General features: G+C 43.5%; 1 protein-coding gene across 2 annotated transcripts in view; it reads right to left on the bottom strand.

The window, feature by feature from the left end:
* The window catches only part of LOC124238981 (solute carrier family 2, facilitated glucose transporter member 5), a 31,049-nt gene extending 26,627 nt beyond the window's left edge, over window positions 1-4,422 (bottom strand). For both annotated transcript variants that reach the window (XM_046660265.1, XM_046660268.1), the window contains exon 1: window positions 4,169-4,422. In XM_046660265.1, the coding sequence (XP_046516221.1) occupies window positions 4,169-4,216 (48 nt within the window). In that variant the 5' untranslated portion in view covers window positions 4,217-4,422. The remainder of the gene's footprint in view (window positions 1-4,168) is intronic.
* Between the last annotated feature and the right edge of the window lie 20,550 nt (window positions 4,423-24,972).

Raw genomic sequence — 24,972 nt, 5'->3', positions numbered from 1 at the left:
CCTGTGGCTGCCCCAAGAGAAAGACTATGTTTCCCCTATTGTCCTTGCAGGTGGCACGGATATATGACAAAGTTCTGTCTAATGCAAAGTACCCAAAGGTGTCACGTGGTGGCTTCCAGGAACCTTGCTCTCTTCTTTGTCCCTTTTTCCATTCTGTTGCCTGCAATGTGGGTACCAACAGCTTGGACCATGAGGTTGAGGCCACACAGGACAGAGCGAAAGATGGATCCCTTACCACGCAGAGGGCTTCTCCAGCCCCAGACCACCTCCCTGGGCTTAACATGAAGGAAAAATACTCCTCTAACCTAGTTCTCACTTATATAACTGCTAGACACACCCCAAAGTCAGTGAAGACATTTTCATATATATTTGTTTCAACAGACTACGGCCTAAATCAGATCTTAAATTTTGATGAACTGGCTCTCTACCAGAAGCAAATGGCCTAAGGACATTTGTCTTAAGGCAGAAAGCGTCTGGGGCCAGCCCCGTGGCTGAGTGGTAAATTCATGCACTCTGCTTCTGCAGCCTGGGGTTTTGCTGGCTTGGATCCTGGGCATGGACATGGCACCCTTCATCAGGCCATGCTGAGATGGCGTCCCACATGCCACAACCAGAGACACTCACAACTAGAATATACAACTATGTACTGGGGGGCTTTGGGGAGAAGAGAAAAAAAAGGGAGATTTGCAACAGATGTTAGCTCAGATGCCAAACTTTTGAAAAAAAAAAAAGAGAAAGCATGGACCTCTGTGCTGCAGGGTGCAAATGTCAGTGGAAATTTACCCAGGCTGCTGTTTTCATTGGGATTGCATTTGCTTTTGTTTGTGTTCGGATTAAAAAATTGCAGGGGGTTTGAGTGGTCTGCCCCAACCCTATTTTTCCCTTAAGCCCTGTTACTTCTATGTGCCACATGGTAGAATGTGGGGTTCTTTAGGAACATGCATATCAAATTATAGCAGATATGCCTGCATGTGCCTCAGAGCACACAAAAGGAGGCTCCCACCAAGGTGCAGTGTGTATGCGATTGCTTGATCGGAGGGAGGGGCAGGAAGGGAGGAAGCAGAGCTCTGGGTCATCCCCATTCCTAGTTTAGATAAGGCAGGAGTAATTAACAGGTCCCTGTGTGGATCCAGTCATCCAGCCGTGCCCTTGCTTTGCACAGGCAGCGCTCCTGGTGAAGGAGGGCAGAGATGTCCAGTTGGTTGACACAAGACTTCTCAAGCCCAGTGCCCAGTGGGGCCAACCACACTCTACCCAGGCTTGCCACCTGGCCATCAGAACCCACCTCTGCAATGTGGGTAGAACAAGGAGGGAGATTACACGCCAGATCTGAGGTAACTTTCTTGCTCTATGGGCCATTTCCATGCTCTGCTGTCGTAGAATCCAGCGCAAGTTTCTATCAGATGTCTCCAAGGCCAGTAGGCTGGCTGTTGATTACGTTCTGACATGCGTGGTGAGTAAACTTCAGAGACATCACAAGGTTTCTGTGTTTTCTTACCAAGAACAGAATTTGACCTTGCCTATCAGACTGCATATTCACAAAAGGGTGTGTCCCTCAGGAATCATGGACAGAAAGCTTGAAAGCCAGGGAGTCACGAGACTCCTCAGGGACCCAACTGGCTTCTATTGGTTACACATTACCTTAGGTAGACAATTCTCTTTTTTTTAAAGCTGTGGTTAAAAAAAAAAACAAGCCACATACCAAAATTTACCATTTTTAAGTGTATAGCTCAGTAGTGTTAAGTATATTCACATTGTTGTGCTCTACTGGTCTCCAGAACTTTCTCCTCTTGCAAAACTAAGGCTCTCTATCCACTAAACAACTCCCCGTTTCTCCCTCCCTTCAGTGGCAACCTCCACTCTACTTTTTGTATCCATGAATTTGACTGCTTTAGTTACCTCGTCTAAGTGGAATCATACAGCATTTGTCTTTTGGTGACTGACTTATTTCACTTAGCCTAATGTCCTCAAGTTTCATCCGTGTTGTAGGCAAGGATGTGGGGAAATTGGAACCCTTGTACCTTCCTGATGGGAATGGAAAATAGTGCAGCTGCTGTGGAAAACAGTGTGGTGGTTCCTCAAAAAGTTAAACATAGAATTACTGTATGACTCAGCAATTCTACCCCTAGATCTATGCCCAGAAGAATTACAAACAGGTACTCAAGCAATTATATACATATAGGTGTGTATATATATACATATGTACACATATGTATACATCTTCATCTTCATGGCAACACTGTTCACAATAGCCAGAGGTGGAAACAGCCCCAATGTCCATCAATGGATGAATGGGTAAACAAATTGTGATATGTACACACAATGGATTATGCAGCTGTAAAAAGGAAGGAAGTACTGATACATGCTACATGTACCTCAAAAACATTATGCTAAGTGAAAGAAGCCAGGCACAAAAAGGTCACATATTGCATGATTCTATTTATATGAGAAATCCAGAATAGGTAAGTCCGTAGAGACAGAGAGCAGATTGGTGGTTGCCAGGGGCTGAGGGGAGAGCGGAATGGGGAGTAGCTGCTTAATGAGTGTGGGTTTTCCTTTGAGGGTGATGAAAGTGTTTCAGAACTAGACAGAGTTGGTGGTTACGCAACATTGTGAATGGGCTATATGCCACTGAATTGTACATTTTAAAAAGGCTATTTTTATGTTACGTGAATTTTGCCTTAGTAAAAGAAAGGGAATAAATCCTCAAATGCTCTATGATGGTATGCTACAGCCCATCTCTTTCTGACTGTACTTAGTGACCTCACATTAATAGTGTTAGAGGAAATTTTCAAAAAAAAGGTAAAAATTATGACTTTCGTACAAATGACAAATAAGCACGTGTTTATTATAGATTTTATTTAACCCACTTTTGGCGCCCTAGGCAGATGTTCTAATTGATTTCAAAGAGAATCCAAAGAGCTGACACATTCATAGAAGAGGAATGTTGAAACGAGTTTGCAAATGGATCTACGCGGGTTCTTGAGAGGGAGGGATGTCAGTGGAACCTCCCCTGACAGAGTTCATTTGCATGTTTATAGACAATTATTTTGCACTAGCATAGGTTATCTACGACTTGCAGAATTGTAAGCTCAAAGGCATGCTGGCAGAGCCCTGTGGAATCAGGAAGTGCACTGTCAGCAATGCAGTTTTCCACTGAAACACACATCTTTCCCTGCAGTCATCTGACATCGGCATCGGTGGGAGCATCACAGTTATCAGCAAGGCCCCCCACCTCTAGTCCAGCCCTTGCAGAACAGTTACAGCACCCCAGGAAATCTAGCACTACGTGACGCCCCAGGACCAGATAACACACCCTACATTTCCAACCCAGGATCTTGCGGAACGTGTTATGTGTCAGTGCAAAATAACCAAGAACCAGTCTATAGATAAGAGACATAAGGTGAGTTTTACTTGAGCCGGGATGAGGAGTATAGTCTGGGAAGGCAGTTTCCACAAAGGAAGAAAGCATTCTGGAGAAGCATGGTTTTCATTACAGTCTTAAACACTTTTAGAAGAAAGAATATACATTAAATATGCCCAGAATACATAATCATCAAAGTTTCAGAGAGGTATTCAGTTGCAAGTTAGCAGGTCAACGTGACCCTGAAGTCTGGAAATGGAATAATACGGTTACCAAAAGGGCATAGGAGGAGAAGTAAGCATTCTTATCTTGAGAGCGTATTCTTTAATTTAATGGTTAAAGCAAATGTACAACGTATGTTCAATAGGCCATGAGTCAGCTTCTTTAGTTCAAGTCAAATCAGTTTTTGAACCTGAATAGTTACCCCATATGCCTCTTGTCATATGGAAAATCTCTTGTCATATGGAAGCCAGCAGCCTACAGAGGCTGCCCAGCCACTCAAGTTCCCCTCGAAACCAAAGTGTGTGAGCATGCCCACACTCTTGAAGCCACTGGAAGAGGAGTTCCTCCAGGCCTTCAGGTCTGTGGCCCGGCAGCAGCCACGTCACCTGCGCAGACTCCTGGGCTCCACCCCAGACCTGCTCAATCCAAAGCTGCATTTGAAGCAGATCCCCAGGCGGTTCCGGCTTTCATGAAAGCCTGAGAAGCACGACTGTGCTTTTCCTGAATGTTCCCTCAACAATTCCTCCCTGGACACCCAGCCCCAAGGCCTCCCGGATCTGTGCCCCACCAAGGCAGACTCACCCCTGGGACCGACACAATGTCCTCAATCCTCTCCTCATCGTTGCTCATCTGGGCGCTGGCTGGCTACCTTTGGGCAGCACACACACCTGCCCTCAGACTCCCACCTCCTGTTTCTCCTTCTCCTCCCGGGGTGGTGGGGCAAGAGGCAGGGAGGAGACAGACGCTGGCTGCAGGAGGTTTTCTCCCCTGGTATTTGAGAAGCTCTCCCTGATGCAATGGGCCCAGACAAACCCACGGATTTGCTGCCAGCCAGGGAGAAGAAAAGCTACAGAGAGGATTAGAGGAAGGGAGTGTCTGCTCCCGTCTTTGGCACAATGGCCCTGAGAAACTCCCCAAATGCTTGCGAAACAGAGGCCGCCCGACAATAGGTTTCAGATTCTTCCCTCCAAGGGCCACCATGGTCTGCTGGGACTGGGCCTGGGGCACTGGAAACAGACTGGTGGAACTAGCTGAGTGGGGTGGGGCAGGGAGTGGAAGCTTTAGTGTCACTGAGATAACACAAGAAAGGCTAGCAGTGATAATGATGACAGCTGCGGTGTGCTGTGCGGAGCTCTGTCTCTGGCTCAGGTTGTGCTGAGCACTGGCTCTCATTTCAGTCTCATGATTATCCCCATTTTAAGTGAAACCACAGCTAAGAGAGGTCACAATTATTTGCCCAGAGCGATACAATTATAAATGGCAGAGCTGGGGTTGAGCCAGTATCTCTCCTTCCAGAGCCTCATGGCTCAAAAACCTGGCTGTTGGGCTCACCTTTTCCTCCTGATCTCTTTCCTTGGACCATGGCTTGTCTGCCATAACATGGCTGGATGGAGACCAGGCTGCCTCCACCAACATTGCTTTACTATTCCCAGGAAACTCTGGCCCAGAAAGATACAAATTGCAACTAACTTTATTGTTCACTCCAAGAACTTCCCAGAAAGACTCCACAGCTCTTCAATAGAAAGCATGCAATAACACATTACACCCAAAACTCTTGAAGGGGTTCAGAACAAGCCTCCCCAAGTTGCACCACTTTGCATGTGAAATAATTCCAGCTAAAGGATCAAGACTGATGAGGGCTTGGTGAGCCGCGGAGTCGAACAAAAGATTTCTTGGAGTCTCAAGGTCTGGTCGTAGTGCTCCTTTATTCAGAGAATAGTATGGAGACAGGACCCATGGGCAGTAAGAGCTGCAATGGGTTGAGGGTAGAGTTAAATTTATAAGGCATAATTATGCAAGTTATTTTTTTACAAGACAAAGGAAAGATCATGTAAAAAAGTCATTAAAATTGTGTCAGTGCAGGTTATTGTGCTGGTTATTGTGTGGTTGTATAGCTTTAGATACGAATCAGGTCGGGATGTCCTATACTCCCCAGAGGGTGATATAGATTGGCATGTAGGCCAGAATGCCTTGGGCTTCTCTCCCTGGGGCAGCCTTGATCCTCATTGTAAAACCCCCCTGAAACCATTTGGTTCCAAAATCCTTTGGGGATATGGACAATGGTCAATCTTCTGTAACTACTCCCAGCTGTACAAGGTTGTAGAGCTGGCCCTAAATGGGGCTACAGGGGTTCGGGCAGAAAGTTCAGTGGACTGGAATGTTGTGGCCATGGAATCCAAGGCAGACAAGTTATATAGATCCTCTGGAGATGAGAGAATCACTTGATGAGAAGTGGTCCAGGAGATGAAACTTTGTTGACGTGTGGAAGACAAACAATGAAATAGACAGCAAATTATAGTAAGAAATACAAGCAATGTGATTAACCCAATAAATAAAGCGTTGGTAGTAGTCCAGAGACCTGGACTTGCCCAGGAGTGCAGCCAATCATTCAGGGATAGGGTAGAGTTGGATGTGGATTTAATTTAGTGGCTCATATTGGATAGGAAGCCAGAAATATTTTGATGGTAACCAGGAATATAGACACAGCATTTGGCTTTTATAATGGCACAAGTGCCCCCAGTGCTGCCGTCAAGACATCCAGTGCCATTTGGTTTTGGAGGACCACCTTATGCATTTGGGATACTTCTAAATTGAGCAGCAAAAGGCTATGTTGTGTATCATTTAATGCCTTCATGGTAAATTTGTTTAGGGCTTCCATGTGCCAGAGGACACTTTCGATTCCTAACTGGGTAAGGAAAAGTGAGGCAAGGCGATCATACCAGTGGAAGACAGAAGGGGCCCAGCGTTGTTGTGGGTTGGGTAGGTTAGCAGGAGGAGATACAGTAAATGTAGTTCTACCTTGCATCCAGATGAAGCCTAGGGTGCATCGTCCAACCCAGCCAGGCAGCAGCCAAGGCCATAGGTTGGAGCCACGTAACCACTGAGTGCCGTTAGGGGCTAACCAACGTGTGCTGGGCCGTCTATCCCAGTCAGTCCCAAACCAATCAGTATTTTTTAAGGCTATGATATGAGAACACATATAACGGGGAATTTTTGCCATAGGTCGGGCGCTAGTAGGCCACGTATCACAGGTGTGATTGATTTGTTCCCAACATAGAGTGGCCTTTTGACTGAGTCGACCACTAGTAGGAGTGAATCAAATCTATTCATCCCAAATTTGATATAGTCCATCCTGTGTGTATTGATAGGTGGGGGACTTTACCTTAGGAACTCGTTGTTTATGATCCACCTGTGACACGGCAAATCTAGTTAGCATTTGGGCAGTGGAGTTGAAGGAAAAGGTTTGATTGTGGCCAGGGAGCACCCAGGTCTGAGAGACAGATGGCCACAAGGAGACGTTATGATTAGTAATAGATGAATCTTGTAGAAGAGAAGAGCTAAAATCTAATATCCATGAATGTGTACTATAGCTTCTACTGAAACATAATTTTTCTCTCTAAAATCACCCTCAGTTTTACAAAAGATAGCCAAATTAAGATTAACTGGCTTGCAAAATAAGTATAGTTTTAATAAAACTTGGTCCAGGGGCCAGCCCCATGGCTGAGTGTTTGGGTTCGCCTGCTCCGCTTCGGCAACCCAGGGTTTCGCCAGCTCAGATCCTGGGTGTGGACACGGCACCACTCATCAGGCCATGCTGAGGTGGCATCCCACGTGCCACAACTGGAAGGACCCACAACTAAAAATACACAACTATGTACTGGGGGGGCTTTGGGGAGAAAAAGGAAAAATTAAAAAAAATCTAAACAAAAAAACTTGGTCCAATTATTTACATAAGTGCAGCAAGAATAGCAATTGATTATATAGGCTCTTTTAAATCTGCTTTGCTGGAATTTTTCATGAGGAATCTCAGATTGAACTTTAAAGGCCTCTCAAGGCCAGAAAAGCCAAGCCAAGGACTTGCCATCAGATTTTGCCTGTAATACCTACAGATTTGGCTAGATTTCTCTCTTCTTGAGGCCCTCCAAAATATTTCGAGGTTCCAGGCACCTGCCAGATAAGTGACCTTCCTTGCTTACCAGGTAAGATTGCTGGAATCTATGTAAACAAGGTAAAGGCCAATATTTCCAAGTGGTTTTATTCCAGAAAGTCAACCTTTATTCCTCAAAGGCTGTATTGTCATATCTGAGTCTGTATGTTTCTCTCAAATATGACATTCCAGTCAAAGCCTTGGTTATATAACCAAGGTTTCCAAATGTGCCTGTTATAAGGAGAACAGATTCTTATTGAACTTATGCAAATAACTATATTGCCATGAAAATAACCATATTCACTCACTCACTAAGAGTTTCCAAATTCTGGAGGGATCAGCTAGGAAGAAAAAGATAAATGTTTCAATTCTGCTCACAAAGTTATAATTTCACCAAATTTCTATAAGTCATAGTTAGCATAAGAGGAAAGAGAAAAAGATTTCCTTAAATATGAGAAAACAAAACAAAACATCAAAAAATCAACATATTTCAAACAAAAGTCATAAAAAATTATAATCATGCTCATCAGTTCATACAATCCTGTATAATCGGTTCTTGATCTTAATCTTCTGTTAGCAGTTTTATGAGGTCATCAGTTTCTCTGTTAGAATTCTGTAATTTCTTACCCACTTCAGCTTTTCCATCTGAAAGTTTATCAGAAACCTGTATTCTAGAATCCTGTGTCAGAATTCTTTCCATGAATTTCTCTGAAGACAAAACATGTTTGCAAAAACAAAAAGCATCAGAGTAAAATAGCAACTATCAGCAAATGACAAAAGACTCAAAAGGGCAATTGACAAAGAAACTTGGCTACTTCTGTGACATACGACACTTCAAGACAGTAAGTGGAATTATGGCTGACAACCAGGACAGATCAGAATTTTAGGAATGTTATATAGTTTTAAAACATTTATATCAATAGCATTCACCCACATAATACCACCTAAGAAAGTTTATCATCACTTATTTGACAATGCTTCCCACGTGATTTAATAGACCAAATAAGTCTAATTACTTTAATATTTTCCTCCTTATAGGAAGAGAGAGCAAATCTTTTTGAGAAATCTCAGGGGCCCTCTGAAAATCCTCCTAGAAATCCTCTTCCTTCTTCCAGGTCAAAAGAATGCCTTTATTCAGGACTTGAATATTTGTTTGAAGGAGAAGCTTGCCAAAAATCTCAAGAGGTTTTAAAACACTTGTTCAAATAAGATTCAAAGTGACAACAGAAACAGTCAAAAAATCTTTAACAGAGAGACCTCAGTCCTTCTGAACATAGAGAATTATTTTATTTTAACAAAACATAGATTTTCCATCTTTTAGGTAGACTTACTCAAAGAAACACCTTTTATAACCTCTTTATCAAGAGCAGACCAGGGGCCAGCCCGGTGGTGCAGCAGTTAAGTTCACATGTTCCACTTTGGTGGCCCAGGGTTTGCTGGTTCATATCCCAGGTGCAGACATGGCACCACTTGGCAAGCCATGCTGTGGCAGGTGTTCCACATATAAAGCAGAGGAACATGGGCACGGATGTTAGCTCAGGGCCCATCTTCCTCAGCAAAAAAGAGGAGGATTGGCAGCAGGTGTTAGCTCAGGGCTAATCTCCCTCCAAAAAAAAAAAAAGAGCAGACCAAAATTTTAAGAAAATTATCCTTTTGAGAGAGAAAACAACTTTCGATTCTTGTACCAGCTTATTTTTTACATTAAAACTGATTTACTTGGGCTGGCCCCGTGGCTAAGTGGTTAAGTTCGTGTGCTCCGCTGCAGGTGGCCCAGTGTCTCGTTGGTTCGAATCCTGGGCGCGGACATGGCACTGCTCATCGAACCACGCTGAAGCAGCGTCCCACATGCCACAACTAGAAGGACCCACAACAAAGAATATACAACTATGTATGGGGGGGCTTTGGGGAGAAAAAGGAAAAAAATAAAATCTTTAAAAAAAAAAACTGATTTACTTAATTGGATTTACTTTAATCTTAGCCAACTTGACCAGGCATAAAACTCTCTCAGAACTTCTCTTTCAGAAACCTTCTATAACTTTCTTTTTACATTCAGAATTTGTCCCATGCTTTCATTCTTCCCTTCTACTACTTTAGGATGAATTTATCTTTCTTAACCCAACAAACAAAAATACTTCCATTCTTTATATCTTTTTTACTGAAAATAGACATTTTAATTTCCTTGTATACAGAGCTGTTTTTCTTATTAATTTTTAGTAGCTTTAATTACATATACTAATTAGAATTTTTAACCTTTAACAGACCCTAGTAAAAAACTAAAAAGGTAAGCAATTATGAACTGTCTTTCATATCAGCATTCTAAATACTTTTCATAATTTCTAGAAAACATGCTACTTCATAGTAATAAAACACAGGCATGTTTACTAATAGACCCAAACATCCTTTAGCCTCTCTGCAATAAGAAGCCCAAAGTAGATAACTTAGACATGTTCAGCAATAATGTTTCATGTTCCATCCTATCTGAAAATGACCCAGATACTCAACAGATTTTTATCATTTAACTTAACTTGGCAAAACTCTAAAGTTTTAAGTTACCAAAAAGAATTTAGAAGCTGTTTTTTCACCAATTATACAGACCATAAAACATAATTATTGTACCCAAAAACTCTTACCCATTTTAATCTATCTAAATCATTTGTTTCCAACAATTATGTTCAGATTACCCCCCAAAACTTCATGAGACATTAGACAAAATTAGCTATCATTTAAAGCTATTATTTTGCTGATGAATTTCTAACAGACAACACTAGTTTATTTGACTAGTAAACCCAGGCTGCATGCCTGCATCATATCCAAATACCAACAGCTCTGATGACATGCCTATTTCAATCAAGCCAAGAATCTTAAACAAGCTTTTGTTTACCAAAGATTAATTTATCTCATGTTAACTTGAAAGACACTTGGGTTAATTTCTATTACATTTAGAATTTATGTAAGTGCTTACTTTAAGCCAATTAAACAGAGCTCTTGATTTTGGCCATACAATCTGGAGGTAAAATATCACACACATATAACATACATATAGACACACATACACAGAATCTCCACAGCTATTGTTTTAAAATTACTGCCATGAATCAGGTACAGTAATATAAAGCTCCCTAGCTATGAATCCAAATTTTGTTTTGAGCCTTTTTACTAATATTTGTGGAGAAGACATTTAAGATGCTAGATTTTTTGGCAAGGGCATGCTTACGGCTGTTTTTTGGCCTTTTTCCCTTTTTTCCCTTCAGTCTTAGGAATTAGTGATGGGCTAGACAGTCCCCAGAGGATTTGGGAGCTCTTTGAGATGAGGGAAAAGGGTGGAACCTGAACCACCTCCAGAGCTGCATTTCCAGTCTTATAAGGATTTTCCAAGGACAGTTGCTCTTGATTTCTCAGAAACTGGGTTGTAACTCAAATGACAGTATAGGTTGATCTACCTGTCCAATGACATCATAAAGGCACAGAGAAACCCCTCAAGTTTTCTCCAAGATGGAGTTCCTGGGACATAACCCATCCAGTTGAAAGTGTTTCCAATTAATTAAAATGCACCCAAGGGGTGAGTCTCCAGGGATGCTTGGGGCATCCCCCATGGCAGTAAAACTCTGTCAGCATCTGACTGACAGTGGGCTGGAGAAGCGTGCAGAGCCCGACTGTGGGCATCAGTACAGTTATAAGATTTAGTCAAGTCCCGCTCAACCTGGGCACTTAGTCCCTGAACCAGCACAATGCGAGCCAGGGAAGCAGGAGGCAAAGGCCTGGAGCTGGAAGGAGGCTGGGTCTCCTAGTGCCAGAGTTGAGAGTTAAGTCCCTGGGAAAAGGTTTTCAAGTTTTCGATTTTACAGAAAGTCCAAGTTCTGCTTAGGTGTGGCCTGAACTTAACCTCGACTTGGTGACAACAGAGGAGGTGATGAACGAGACAGACAAAGAAAGGAAAAGAAGAGATCAGGCCTCGTCCTCATGGCCTCTTCCCAAGGGTTATCAAGACAAGGGTCACATGGGGCTGGCCCAGTGGCGCAGCAGTTAAGTGCGCATGTTCCACTTCTCGGCGGCCCAGGGTTCACTGGTTTGGATCCCAGGTGCAGACATGGCACCACTTGGCAAAAGCCATGCTGTGGTAGGCGTCCCACATATAAAGGAGAGAAAGGTGGGCATGAATGTTAGCTCAGGGCCAGTCTTCCTCAGCAAAAAGAGGAGGATTGGCAGTAGTTAGCTCAGGGCTAATCTTCCTCAAAAAAAAAAAAGAAAGATAAAGGTCACACAACAGTTCCCATACTGGAGCACACAACCCCAGCAGGACAGTTCACAGAATAAATCACAGGTTGCTTATCCTCATAACCGACTCAGTAGGCGCCTAAAATACTCAACAAGTCAACCGCCGAGAAAGGGCACCCCACTTGGGGTCGCCTGGGGTGATCAGGCCCGGAAACCAGGGGCTCAAAAGAAGCCCAAAATGGCCACTACAACTTTAAGAGAGTTGAAAGAAAAGGGTCCATTACCTTGAAATTCCCCCCTGAACCTAGGGCAGTGTCCTACTCATTGTTCTGCCTGTGGGGTTCCTATAGCAAGGGGTGATGGGGGCGTCCCCCTGCATTGCATCCATTGTATATGTTCCCTATTATGCTTGACAGTAATCGGGGCCTGGTGAATAGTCCTGAAGGTAAAAGAATAGAGGAAAACAGTGAAGAATTTTCTGCCAGTCTAGGGGACATTCTACCCAATTGCATCCTGGAGCCGTTCTCCCAAGAAGGGGTTTCCATACTCAACCAAAGGTTAGAGTTTAGTACTTTTGTTGAACTGGAGTCCCCATTGGGACTTTCCTATGGTTCAGAGTGTGGCCAGGAGCCATAGGGAGGGATCCCAATCCAACCTTAAGAAAAGAAACCTGCCATGGGAGTCTTGGAGATTGGTGACCATGCTAATAACTTAAGTGGTTGACCTGTGCCCATGTAAAATTTATATATTAGAGACAGCTTTAGGGAGGAATGGATTAATTCATCTTCATCACCCTCAGGCTTAAGGTACTGATTCTCTTCAGGTTGAATGCCATGGTTTGCCCCCTAGAGTAGCCACGGGCAGCAAACGTGGATTCACACAGCTGTCCGAGAAGGTTTCTGATGAAGAAGTGAATTTAGATCCATCCTTGAAAAAGAGGAAGGCACAAGGAAGAAAAGTGCACTTACCAGAACTTCAGCTCACAAACCAGTGAAGCAAGATCCCAGTATGGGCTACCAGAAGAAATGATGTGGGCTTGGTGAGCTGAGGAGTCAAAAGAAGGATTTCTTGGCCTCTCAAGGTCTGGTAGTAGTGCTCCTTTATTCAGAGAATAGCAGGGGGACAGGACCCATGGGCAATGAAGAGCTGCAATGGGTTGAGGGTAGAGTTAAATTTATAAGGCATAGGTACGTGGGTTATCTCTTTATATGACAAAGGAAAGATCACGTAAAAAAGTTGTGAAAATGGTATCAGTGCAGGTGGGGTCTGGTTATCCTGATCAGGTCAGGACGTCTTATACTTCCCGGATGGAGGATGGTATAGATCAGCATGTAGGCCAGAACACCTTGGGCTTCTCTCCCTAGGGCAGCCTTGATCCTCATCAGAGATCCTGCAGGATCAAGAGAAACTTTTACCTCTCCCTTAAAGAATTTAAATTGGAGGCCTTGCCTATACTAAGAGTTATTACCAGAAATAACTTTTTATCACCTAGCTATATGGCACAGCAAGTCTCTAATTATGGAACATCTGCTCTTTTTATCGTCTCATGAATTATTTTCCTCCCCTCTGAAGCCTCAGGCCCCTATCCCATTCCTGAGCTCAAGATGGCATACGTACCTCATTTTACCTTTTTGTCACTGACCCTCTCACATATGTGGGGTTGCAATACATATGAAATTAATTACACTTTACTTTCTCCAATTAATCTGTCTCATGTCAATTTAATTCTTAGAGCAGCTGGAAGAGCCTAGAAGGGTAGAAGAAAATTTCTTCCTCCCCCACACTTTTCACCTCCACCCCATCATCTCACTGTGCCCATTAATCTGAAACTGTGATATCATGATTCTTGCCAATCCCAAGTGCATTGAAAGACCCACCTTAAACCATACCTCAAAAATTATCACTAAAGGGGCCGGCCCCCTGGCTGAGTGGTTGGGCTCACACTCTCCGCTTCAGTGGCCTGGGATTTCTCCTGTTTGGATCCTGGGTGTGGACATGGCACTGCTCATCAGACCATGCTGAGGCGGTGTCCCACATAGCACAACTAGAAGGACCTACAGCTAGAATATACAACTATGCACTGGGGGGCTTTGGGGATAAGAAAGGAGAAGAAGAAAAAGATTGGCAACAGATGTTAGCGCAGGTGCCAATCTTTAAAAAAAATTATCACTAAACATTCCAGTGTTGCCCCTCTTCCCCTCCTGCCCCCCGCCCCCGGCTCTGAGACCCTGCTGAGGCCCTCTTGCAAGAGTGTTTTTCCTGATCCTGGCAAGCAAGGAACAGCTTTGTCTTATCAATAGGTCTGGGTTGCTCCATGGGCCTACACTGGTGCAGTCACTCAGTGCTCTGCACTGAGAGGGGCTACCTCATTTGGCCCCACTAACAGTAAGAGCTCAGTAAACATTAACTATTAGCTATTGACAATGTCATGACCCCACAACATTGGACGAACCCTTTCTTCTTGGGGCCTGGATTCTGGACTCTGCTCCAGTAAGTGACTCTGAGTGGTTTTTTTTTTTGGACCCACATGCTTCATTCAGAAAGTGGGTCACCTCTTCCCTAGAGCTTCTAACTTTTCAGTTGGGAAAGGCCTAAACCCCAGGTGCATGCTGGGCTGGTCCTGAGAGGGTCTCATTCTGTGCTGGGAACCCAGCAGGCTCTGGGGGAAGAGGCTCGTCAAGTGGTCCCTGGAACTTCTGGTCTCTGCGGACTCCATCATCCAGAGGCCTGCTTAGAAGACCAAAGAGCAGAGGGAGGTGCCCTTCAGGGTGTCAGCTGGTTACTGGCAGAAGCAGGAAGCCAGGCAAGAAGGGAAAAGGAGAGCTTTCCAGGGAGAGGGAACAGCGTAGGACAGCAGGAACAGCATTGTGACATATAATAAGAAATATATTTGATCTTCTTCCCATTCCCAGCACAAAGACCCTAAAATCCTTGGAATTCCCTGAGCGTTGAGAGGGTAATAGTGTCTTTGTTATGTTATGTTTTGTCATATTATATTATGTTATGTTAATGAGGTGACTTTTGGAAAAGCCCCCAGGTAAGCTAAGTATGGCACTGGTTGCCAGGGGAAGTAACCATGTGATTGGAAGGCTGGAACTTTCAGTCCCACCCACCAACCTTCTGGGAAGGGAGAGGGGTTGGAAATTGGGTTCAATCATCAATAGCCAATGACTTAATCAATCCTGCCTCTATAATGAAGCCTCCATTAAAACCCCAAAAGAAGTGGTCTGGAGAGCTTCCCAGCTGGTGAACACACAGAGGCTCGGGGAGAGTGGCACTCAGAGAAGGTATGGGAGCCCCATGCTGTTTCCCCAGACCTCACCCAGTGCATCCTTTCCATCTGGCCGTTCCTGAGTTACATCCTTTTATAATAAACCAGTGATCTGGTGAGTAAATGGTGCTCTGAGTTCTGTGAGCCAATCTAGCAAATCAATCAAACCTAAAGAGGAGATCATGGGAACCTCCAATCTATAGACGGCTGGTCAGGGAGTGACGTCAGTATCATGGCGGAGCGAACTTGTCTGGAACTCTCTCCCCTCCAACATACAACAAAAAGGGGCATCCATACTCCAACAAAAGATACCCTAACAACACAAAAACCTTGGAGAGACACGCAGCCACATGATAGAGGGCAGAGAGGTGGGAGTCCCCTCAGAGGAGCTGGAACGGGGTAAGACAGATCTTTGCTCCCTCCCCTAAGGACTGCGATTGGGGCCAGGGGAGGATCCATGAAGGAAGTAGGAAGGGAGGGGTCACTCATTCACAGGATCACCAAGGACGGCCTAGGGCCTTTGTAGCCTAGAGGGAAGCCCTCTAATGAGGTGAAAGCTTTCCCCGGGGGGGGGGGGGGGTGAACTCATCAAGCCAAGACCCCAGGAGACCAGATAGCGAGAGCTGATGGAGAAATCCTGGAGTGCACGCAGGAGAAAGCACCCCTCCCCCATCCACCCCCACCCCACAGCTCCAGTGCCTGGTATCTCAGCTGAAGGTGGAGGGCTCAGACTGTGTGGCTCTCGACCCCCACCCAGTGGCGATAGGCTGTAACTGCAACCGAATGATATCAGAATGAGAAAGACCTGACCTTCCAACATCAGGCACTTCATCAAATCTGCAGACCAGAGAGAAAATGATAAGCACCCAGAATTCAGTCCTGAGGACACAGAAAAATGCAAACTAAATGTCAATGAATTCAAAATAGCTATCATCAAAAAACTCAACGAGGTAAAAGAGAATGTAGAGAAACAATTCAACGAGTTCAGGAACTACTTCACAAAAGAGATTGAAACTCTAAAGAAGAACCAATCAGAAATATTAGAGATGAAAAACACAATGGAAGAGACAAAACAAAACACGTATTCCCTCAATGCTCGAGTGGACATCATAGAGGAGTGAATCAGCATAATTGAAGATAGACATGTTGAAATGCTCCAGGCAGAGGAAGAGAGAGAACTGAGACTAAAAAGAAATGAAAAAAGTCTCTGAGAAATATTCGACTCAATGAGGAAATGCAACATAAGAATTATAGGTATTCAAGAAGGTGAAGAGAAAGAGAATGGAGCAGTAAATGTGTTCAAAGAAATAATAGCAGAGAACTTCCCAAATCTAGTGAAAGAGAGGGAAATATATGTGGAAGAAGCTCCCAGATCTCCTAGATTTTTCAATGTAAAAAGACCTACTGCAAGGCATATAGTAGTAAAATTGACAAAAATGAAGGACAAAGAAAGAATACTAAGGGCAGCAAAGCAGAAGAAAATAACCTACAAAAGATCCCCTATCAGGCTTTCAGTGGATTTCTCTGCAAAAACCTTACAAGCTAGGAGAGAATGGAATGCCATAGTCAAATCTTTAAAAGATAAGAATCTTCAGCCAAGAATACTCTATCCAGCAAAAATATCCTTCAAATATGAGGCAGAAATTAAATCTTTCCCAAACAAACAAAAGCTAAGAGACTTCATAGCCATGAGACGCCCCTTACAAGAAATCCTTAAGAAGGCCCTCATACCTGAAAAAAGAAAAAAAGGGAGATAGGGGTCACAAAACACAGAGTAGGAGATAAATAGGTAGACAGAATCAGAATAGGATAGCAAATATTCAACTATAGCATTAGGCTAAAGGAAAGGAAAACACAAAAAACAACAACAATCTTGTCACTTTAACCACAAACTCACAACACAAGTTGGATAAGATATGAGAAAAACAACTTAGGAGGGGAGGAGGAAAGGGACTGAATCAGCTTAGACTAAGGAAATAAGAGGTCATCAGAAAATGGACTATGTTATGCATGAGATTCTGAATACAAACTCCAGGATAACCACTAACAAAAAGGTAGAACAGAGACACAAAAAATAAATAAGGAAAAAACAAAGAAACATTATAAAAAACTACATAATTCAAGGGGTAGACCAAAACGCAGGACAAGAAACAAAGGAAATACAGGAAAACTGGAAAACGAGTGATATAATGACAGCATTAACCCCTCATACATCAATAATTACCCTAAACGTAAATGGACTGAATTCTCCAATAAAAAGACAGAGAGTGGCGAGATGGATTAAAGAACAAGATCCGATAGTTTGCTGCCTCCAGGAAACACATCTCAGCTCCAACGATAAACACAGGCTCAGAGTGAAGGGATGGAAGACGATACTCCAAGCTAATGGCAAACAAAGGAAAGCAGGTGTTGCAATACTTATATCAGACAAAGTAGACTTCAAGATAAGACAAGTAAAGAGAGACAAAGAGGGGCAGTATATGATGATCAAAGGGACAGTCCAGGATAAGATCCAAGATGGCGGCGTGAGCAGACTTCTTTGTCTCTCCCCCTTCGAATCTACAACTAATTGGACATTCATTGCTTGACAAAGGATATCTATATAGCATCTCAGGACATCAGAGAGACCCACACTGCTATACATCAGAAGGCAGACGGACTTCCCTCTGGGAGGAGGTGGAGATAGGTGAAAACTCTCCGACCCCGACCCCCGAACAGCCTAGAGCCTGCGGGCGGCTTTCTTCCAACGGACGGCCCCAGAACATCGCCACACGCCAAGGGCAGGGGGGAGCACACACCAGAGGAGCGACGGTGGAAACAGGTGAATAGAGCCCTACCTAAGCCCCCCCGCAATTACACCTGAGCCCAGAGGGAAGCTCCAGAGTTACACACCGGAGGCCATGGGGAAAACCCCTACCTGCCATTAGTGGAGAGGTCCTGCCCAGCATCCACAACGCCTGGGGGCCCCTGCAGAGAATCCCAAGTGGTGCGCCAGCCCCCCAGCTGCTGCCGCGGGCTCCTCTGACTGGGCTTTCGCCCAGGAGGGGATCAGGACTACCGAAGATCTCCTGGGAGAGGTCTGGGGCTGGGCGGAGCTCCAGTGGCTGGCAATGCAGCCTGGGGGAGAAACTCTGAAGTCCCATCCCTGCGGCAGGCAGGGTCTTTGCCTGCCATTATCGGAGAGGCCCCACCCAGCCTCCACAATGCCTGGGGGCTCTCCCAAATGGCACGCCAGCCTGCCAGCTGCCGCAGCAAGCTCCACTGACCTGGCTCTTGCCCGGGAGAGGCTCACGACTACCTGAGATCTCCTGGGAGAGGTCCGGGGCTGAGTGGAGCTCCAGCAGCTGGCCACGCGGCCTGGGGGAGAAACTCTAGAGACCGGTCACGGCCACAGGCAGAGACTTTCCCTGCCATTATTGGAGAGGCCCTGCCCAGCACCCACAATGCCTGGGGGCCCCCGGAAAGAATCCCAAGCGGTGCACCGGCCCACCAGCTGCTGCCGCCAGCTCCTCTGACCGGGCTTTCGCCCGGGAGGGGATAGGGACTACCGGAGATCTCCTGGGAGAGGTCCGGGGCTGGGTGGAGCTCCAGCGGCTGGCTACACGGCCTGGGGGAGAAACTCTGAAGTCCCGTCTGGGCAGCAGCCAGGGTCTTTGCCTGCCATTAGCAGAGAGGCCCTGCCCAGCATCCACAATGCCGGGAGGGTCCCAAAGAGGAGAATCCCAGGCAGGGCAGCAGCCAACCAGCTGCCACTGAACTCAAGGTATCCGGCTATCCCCCAATCAGGGCAATGGGCTCCCCGAGATCCTAGGGGAGAGGACTGGGGCTGGGTGGAGTTCCAGCGACCTGGCTCTGTGGCCCAGGGGGGAAACTCTGCAGTCTCACAGAAGCCTCAGCGATAGCCTCTGCACAGCACTAGTAGAGAGCACCCATCTGGCAACCACAAGGCTGAAGACCCTGGGACAAAAGTAGCATAGCTAGGGGAGCTAACCACAGACTGTAGAAAATGCCCATAGCTCTGCTGTGACCCATAGCGGACAAGCGAGATTTTGTGGGCGCCAACAGTGACAGAGCTGCAAATATAAGTGATCCTGCCCCCGGCCGCTGGGAAAGCCCATAACACCGCCGCAGAACCTAAGGAGGGAGCACGTCTAGGTGGTCTGCAACAGTAGGCACCAGCAGTCTGAAGCCCCCCTGTGACGGCTTCCACAGCTGAAGAGGGAACCCACAGGATCACTGTGACTGCGTGGAGGGGCCCAGGCCCAGTTAGCAACAGCTGATAGGGTTCCTGGTTGGAGCAGTATAAACAGCTGTCCCCCCACCACACCAGTAAAAACAAGTGGAAGCAGTAACTAAACTATATCTCTATGCTGAGGCACAAATCTACACCATCAAGCAATATGAAAAAATATATTAAATCTCCAGAACAGAAGGAAAATGACAAACACACAGAAAACAATCCCAAAGACAATGAAATATACAACCTAAATGATGATGACTTCAAAACAGCCATCATTAAAAAACTCAATGAGTTAAAAGAGATTTCAGATAGACGACTCAACGTGTTCAGGAGCTATGTCACAAAAGAGTTCGATACTATAAAGAAGAACCAAACAGAAATACTGGAAATGAAGAATAGAGGAGATTAAGAAAAATCTAGACGCACTGAACAGTAGGGCCGATAACATGGAGGAAAGAATTAGCAATTTCGAAGATAGGAATATAGAAATGCTGCAGGCAGAGGAGGAGAGAGAGCTAAGACTAAAAAGAAATGAAGAAACTCTCCGAGAATTATCTGACGCAATTAGGAGATGCAACCTAAGGATTATAGGTATACCAGAGGGAGAAGAGAGGGAGAAGGGGGCAGAAAGCCTATTCAAAGAAATAATGGCTGAGAACTTCCCAAACCTGGGGAGGGAGATGGAACTTCATGTGACAGAAGCCAATAGATCTCCAAACTTTATCAATGCAAGAAGACCAACCCCACGGCATATAGTAGTGAAGCTAGCAAAAGTCAACGACAAGGAGAAAATACTAAGGACAGCCAGGCAAAAGAAACTAATCTAAAAAGGAACCCCCAGCAGGCTATCAGCAGATTTCTCAGCAGAAACCCTACAGGCTAGAAGAGAGTGGAATGATATATTCAAAAATCTGAAGGACAAAAACCTGCAGTTGAGAATTCTCTACCCAGCGAAAATATCCTTCAAATATGATGGAGAAATAAAAACTTTCCCAGATAAACAAAAATTAAGGGAGTTCATTGCCACCAAACCTCCTCTTCAAGAAATACTCAGGAAAACCGTCATTCCTGAAAAAAAAAAAAAGGAAAGGGACTACAAAACCAAGAGCAAAGGAGATAAGTAGAAGGACAACAACAGAGAGTAGCAGCTCTCCATCAGAACAGACTAAACCATGGGATGAGAAACAAAGGAAATTGAAGAGAACCAGAAAACAAGACATAAAATGGCAGCGGTAGGCCCCCACATTTCAATAATCACTCTAAATGTAAATGGGTGGAACTCTCCAATCAAAAGACACAGAGTGGCAGGATGGATCAAAGAACAAGACCCAACAATATGCTGCCTCCAGGAAACACACCTCAGCCCCAAAGACAAACACAGACTCAGAGTGAAGGGATGGAAGACAATACTCCAAGCTTATAATGAACAAAAGAAAGCAGGTGTCGCTATACTAATATCAGACAAAGTCATCTTCAAAGCAAAACAGATAAAGAAAGATAAAGAGGGACAGTATATAATGATAAAAGGGACTCTCCACCAAGAAGACATAACACTTGTAAATATATATGCACCCAACACAGGAGCACCAAAATTTGTAAAGCAACTCTTAACAGAACTAAAAGAAGACATCAACAACAATACTATAACAGTAGGAGACCTCAACACCCCATTAACACCAATGGATAGAACATCCAGGCAGAAAATCAACAAGGAAATTATAGAATTAAATGAAAAGTTAGACCAGATGGACTTAATAGATATATATAGAACACTTCATCCAAAAACAGCAGGCTACACATTCTTCTCAAGTGCGCATGGAACATTCTCAAGAATAGACCATATTTTGGGAAACAAAGCAAGCATCAATAAATACAAGAGAGTTGAAATAATATCAAGCATCTTTTCTGATCACAATGCTATGAAACTAGAAATCAACTACAAGAATAAAGCAGAGAAAGGTGCAAAAATGTGGAGACTAAACAACACGCTACTGAACAAACAAGGTATTATTGAAGGAGTTAAAGAAGAAATCAAATATTATCTGGAGACAAATGAAAATGAGAACATGTCATACCAAATCATTTGGGATGCAGCAAAAGCAGTCCTAAGAGGGAAATTCATCGCAATACAGGCTCACCTCACAAAACAAGAAAAAGCTCACCTAAGCAACCTCAAATGACACCTAACAGAATTAGAAAAAGAAGAACAAACAAAGCCCAGAGTCAGTAGAAGGAGGGAAATAATAAAAATAAGAGCAGAAATAAACGATATTGAAACTAAAAAGATAGTAGAAAGGATCAATGAAACAAAGAGTTGGTTCTTCGAAAAAATTAACAAAATCGACAAACCCTTGGCCAGACTCACCAAGAAAAGAAGAGAGAAATCTCAAATAAATAAAATTAGGAATGAGAGAGGAGAACTCACAACAGATACCAAAGAAATACAAGGCATCATAAGAGAATATTATGAAAAACTATATGCCAACAAATTGAACAACCTAGAAGAAACGGACAAATTCCTGGACTCTTACAACCTCCCCAAACTGAACCAGGAAGAAATGGAGAATCTGAATAGGCCAATCACAAGTAAAGAAATAGAAACAGTAATCAAAAACCTCCCCCAAAATAAGAGTCCAGGATCAGATGGCTTCTCTGGAGAATTCTACCAAACATTCAAAGAAGATTTAATACCTATCCTTCTCAAACTATTCCAGAAAATTGAGGAAGATGGTGTACTCCCCAACACATACTATGAAGCCAACATCACCCTGATCCCCAAACCTGACAAGGACAACACAAAGAAGGAGAGCTACAGGCTGATATCACTGATGAACATAGATGCAAAAATCCTCAACAAAATTCTGGCAAACCGAATACAGCAATACATCAAAAAAATTATACACCAGGATCAAGTGGGATTTATATTAGGGACACAGGGATGGTTCAACATCTGCAAGTCAATCAACGTGATACACTACATTAACAAAATGAGAAACAAAAACCACATGATCATCTCAATAGATGCAGAGAAAGCATTCGACAAGATCCAACACCCATTTATGATAAAAACCCTCAATAAAATGGGTATAGAAGGAAAGTACCTCAACATAATAAAGGCCATATATGACAAACCCACAGCCAACATCATACTCAATGGACAAAAACTGAAAGCCATCCCTCTGAGGACAGGAACAAGACAAGGGTGCCCACTTTCACCAATCCTATTCAACATAGTACTGGAGGTGTTAGCCAGAGCAATTAGGCAGGAAAAAGAAATAAAAGGAATCCAAATAGGCAATGAAGAAGTAAAACTCTCACTGTTTGCAGACGACATGATCTTATATATAGAAAACCCTAAAGAATCCATAGGAAAACTATTAGAAATAATCAACAGCTACAGCAAAGTTGCAGGGTATAAAATCAACATACATAAATCAGTAGCATTTCTATACACAAACAATGAACCAACAGAAAAAGAACTCACGAACTCAATCCAATTCACAATCGCAACGAAAAGAATAAAATACCTTGGGATAAATTTAACCAAGGAAGTGAAAGATTTATACAACGAAAACTACCAGACTTTCTTGAAATAAATTGACGACGACATAAAGAGATGGAAAGACATTCCATGCACATGGATTGGAAGAATAAACATAGTTAAAATGTCCATACTGCCTAAAGCAATCTACAGATTCAATGCTATCCCAATCAGAATCCCAAGGACATTCTTTACAGAAATTGAACAAAGAATCCTAAAATTCATATGGGGCAGCAAAAGACTGCGAATTGCTAAAACGATCCTGAGTAAGAAAAACAAAGCCGGAGGCATCACAATCCCCGATTTCAAAACATACTACAAAGCTACAGTGATCAAAACAGCATGGTACTGGTACAAAAACAGGTCCACAGATCAATGGAACAGAATTGAAAGCCCAGAGATAAAACCACACATCTATGGACAGCTAATCTTCGACAAAGGAGCTGAGGGCCTACAATGGAGAAAAGAAAGTCTCTTCAACAAATGGTGTTGGGAAAACTGGACAGCCACATGTAAAAGAATGAAAATCGATCATTCTTTTTCACCGTTCACAAAAATAAACTCAAAATGGATCAAAGACTTAAAGATTAGGCCTGAAACAATAAGTCTTCTAGAAGAGAAAATAGGCAGTACACTCTTTGACATCAGTTTCAAAAGAATCTTTTCGGACACTGTAACTCCTCAGATGAGGGAAACAATAGAAAGAATAAACAAATGGGACTTCATCAGACTAAAGAGTTTCTTCAAAGCAAGGGAAAACAGGATTGAAACAAAAAAACAGCCCACTAATTGGGAAAAAATATTTACAAGCTACTTATCCGACAAAGGATTAATATCCATAATATACAAAGAACTCACACAGCTTAACAACAAAAAAACAAACAACCCGATCAAAAAATGGGCAGAGGACATGAACAGGCATTTCTCCAAAGAAGATATAAGTATGGCCAAGAGACACATGAAAAGATGTTCATCATCGCTAATCATCAGGGAAATGCAAATCAAAACTACACTAAGATATCACCTTTCCCCCGTTAGATTGGCAAAAATATCCAAAACCAAAAGTGACAAATGTTGGAGAGGTTGTGGAGAAAAAGGAACCCTCATACACTGTTGGTGGGAATGCAAACTAGTGCAGCCACTATGGAAAACAGTATGGACATTTCTCAAAAAGTTAAAAATAGAAATAGCCTATGACCCAGCTATCCCACTACTGGGTATCTATCCTAAGAACCTGAAATCAGCAATCCCAAGAATCCCATGCACCCCTATGTTCATCACAGCATTATTTACAATAGCCAAGACGTGGAACCAACCTAAATGCCCAGAAACTGACGACTGGATAAAGAAGATATGGTATATATACACAATGGAATACTACTCAGCCATAAAAAAGGACCAAATTGTTCCATTCGCATCAACATGGATGGACCTTGAGGGTATTATGTTAAGCGAAATAAGCCAGACAGAGAAAGACGAACTCTATATGACCCCACTTATAGGTGGAAGTTAACATATAGACGTGGAGAACCAATCGGTGGTTACCAGGGAAAGGGGGGGGTGGGGGGAGGGCACAAAGGGTGAAGTGGTGTACCCACAACATGACTAACAATAATGTACAACTGAAATCTCACAAGGTTGTAATCTATCATAATCTTAATTTTTTTAAAAAAGGGACAGTCCAACAAGAAGAAATAACGCTTATGAATATCTATGCACCCAACACAGGAGCACCAAAGTTCATAAAGCAACTATTAACAAATGTAAAAGGATATATTAAAAATAACACAGTAATAGTAGGGGACCTCAACACTCCACTCACATCAATGGATAGATCATCCAGACAGAAAATCAACAAGGAAACAGTGGAATTAAATGAAAAGCTAAACCAGTTGGACTTAATAGACATATATAGAACACTCCATCCAAAAACAGCAGAATACACATTCGTCTCAAGTGTGCACGGAACATTCTCAAGGATAGACCATATGTCAGGAAACAAGGCAAGCCTCAATAAATTTAAGAAAATTGAAATAATAAGCATATTATTATGATTTTCCAATCATAATGCTATAAGGCTAGAAATTAATTACAAGAAAAAAGCTGAGAAAGGGACAAAGATGTGGAGACTAAACAGCATGCTATTGAACAAGCAATGGATCATTGAAGAAATTAAAGGAGAAATTACAAA

The sequence above is a fragment of the Equus quagga genome, chromosome 5 (assembly GCF_021613505.1).
Source record: "Equus quagga isolate Etosha38 chromosome 5, UCLA_HA_Equagga_1.0, whole genome shotgun sequence".
Classification (NCBI taxonomy): domain Eukaryota; kingdom Metazoa; phylum Chordata; class Mammalia; order Perissodactyla; family Equidae; genus Equus; species Equus quagga.
Note: the sequence above shows the minus strand (reverse complement) of the source record. Positions and strands in the feature narration are given on the sequence as shown.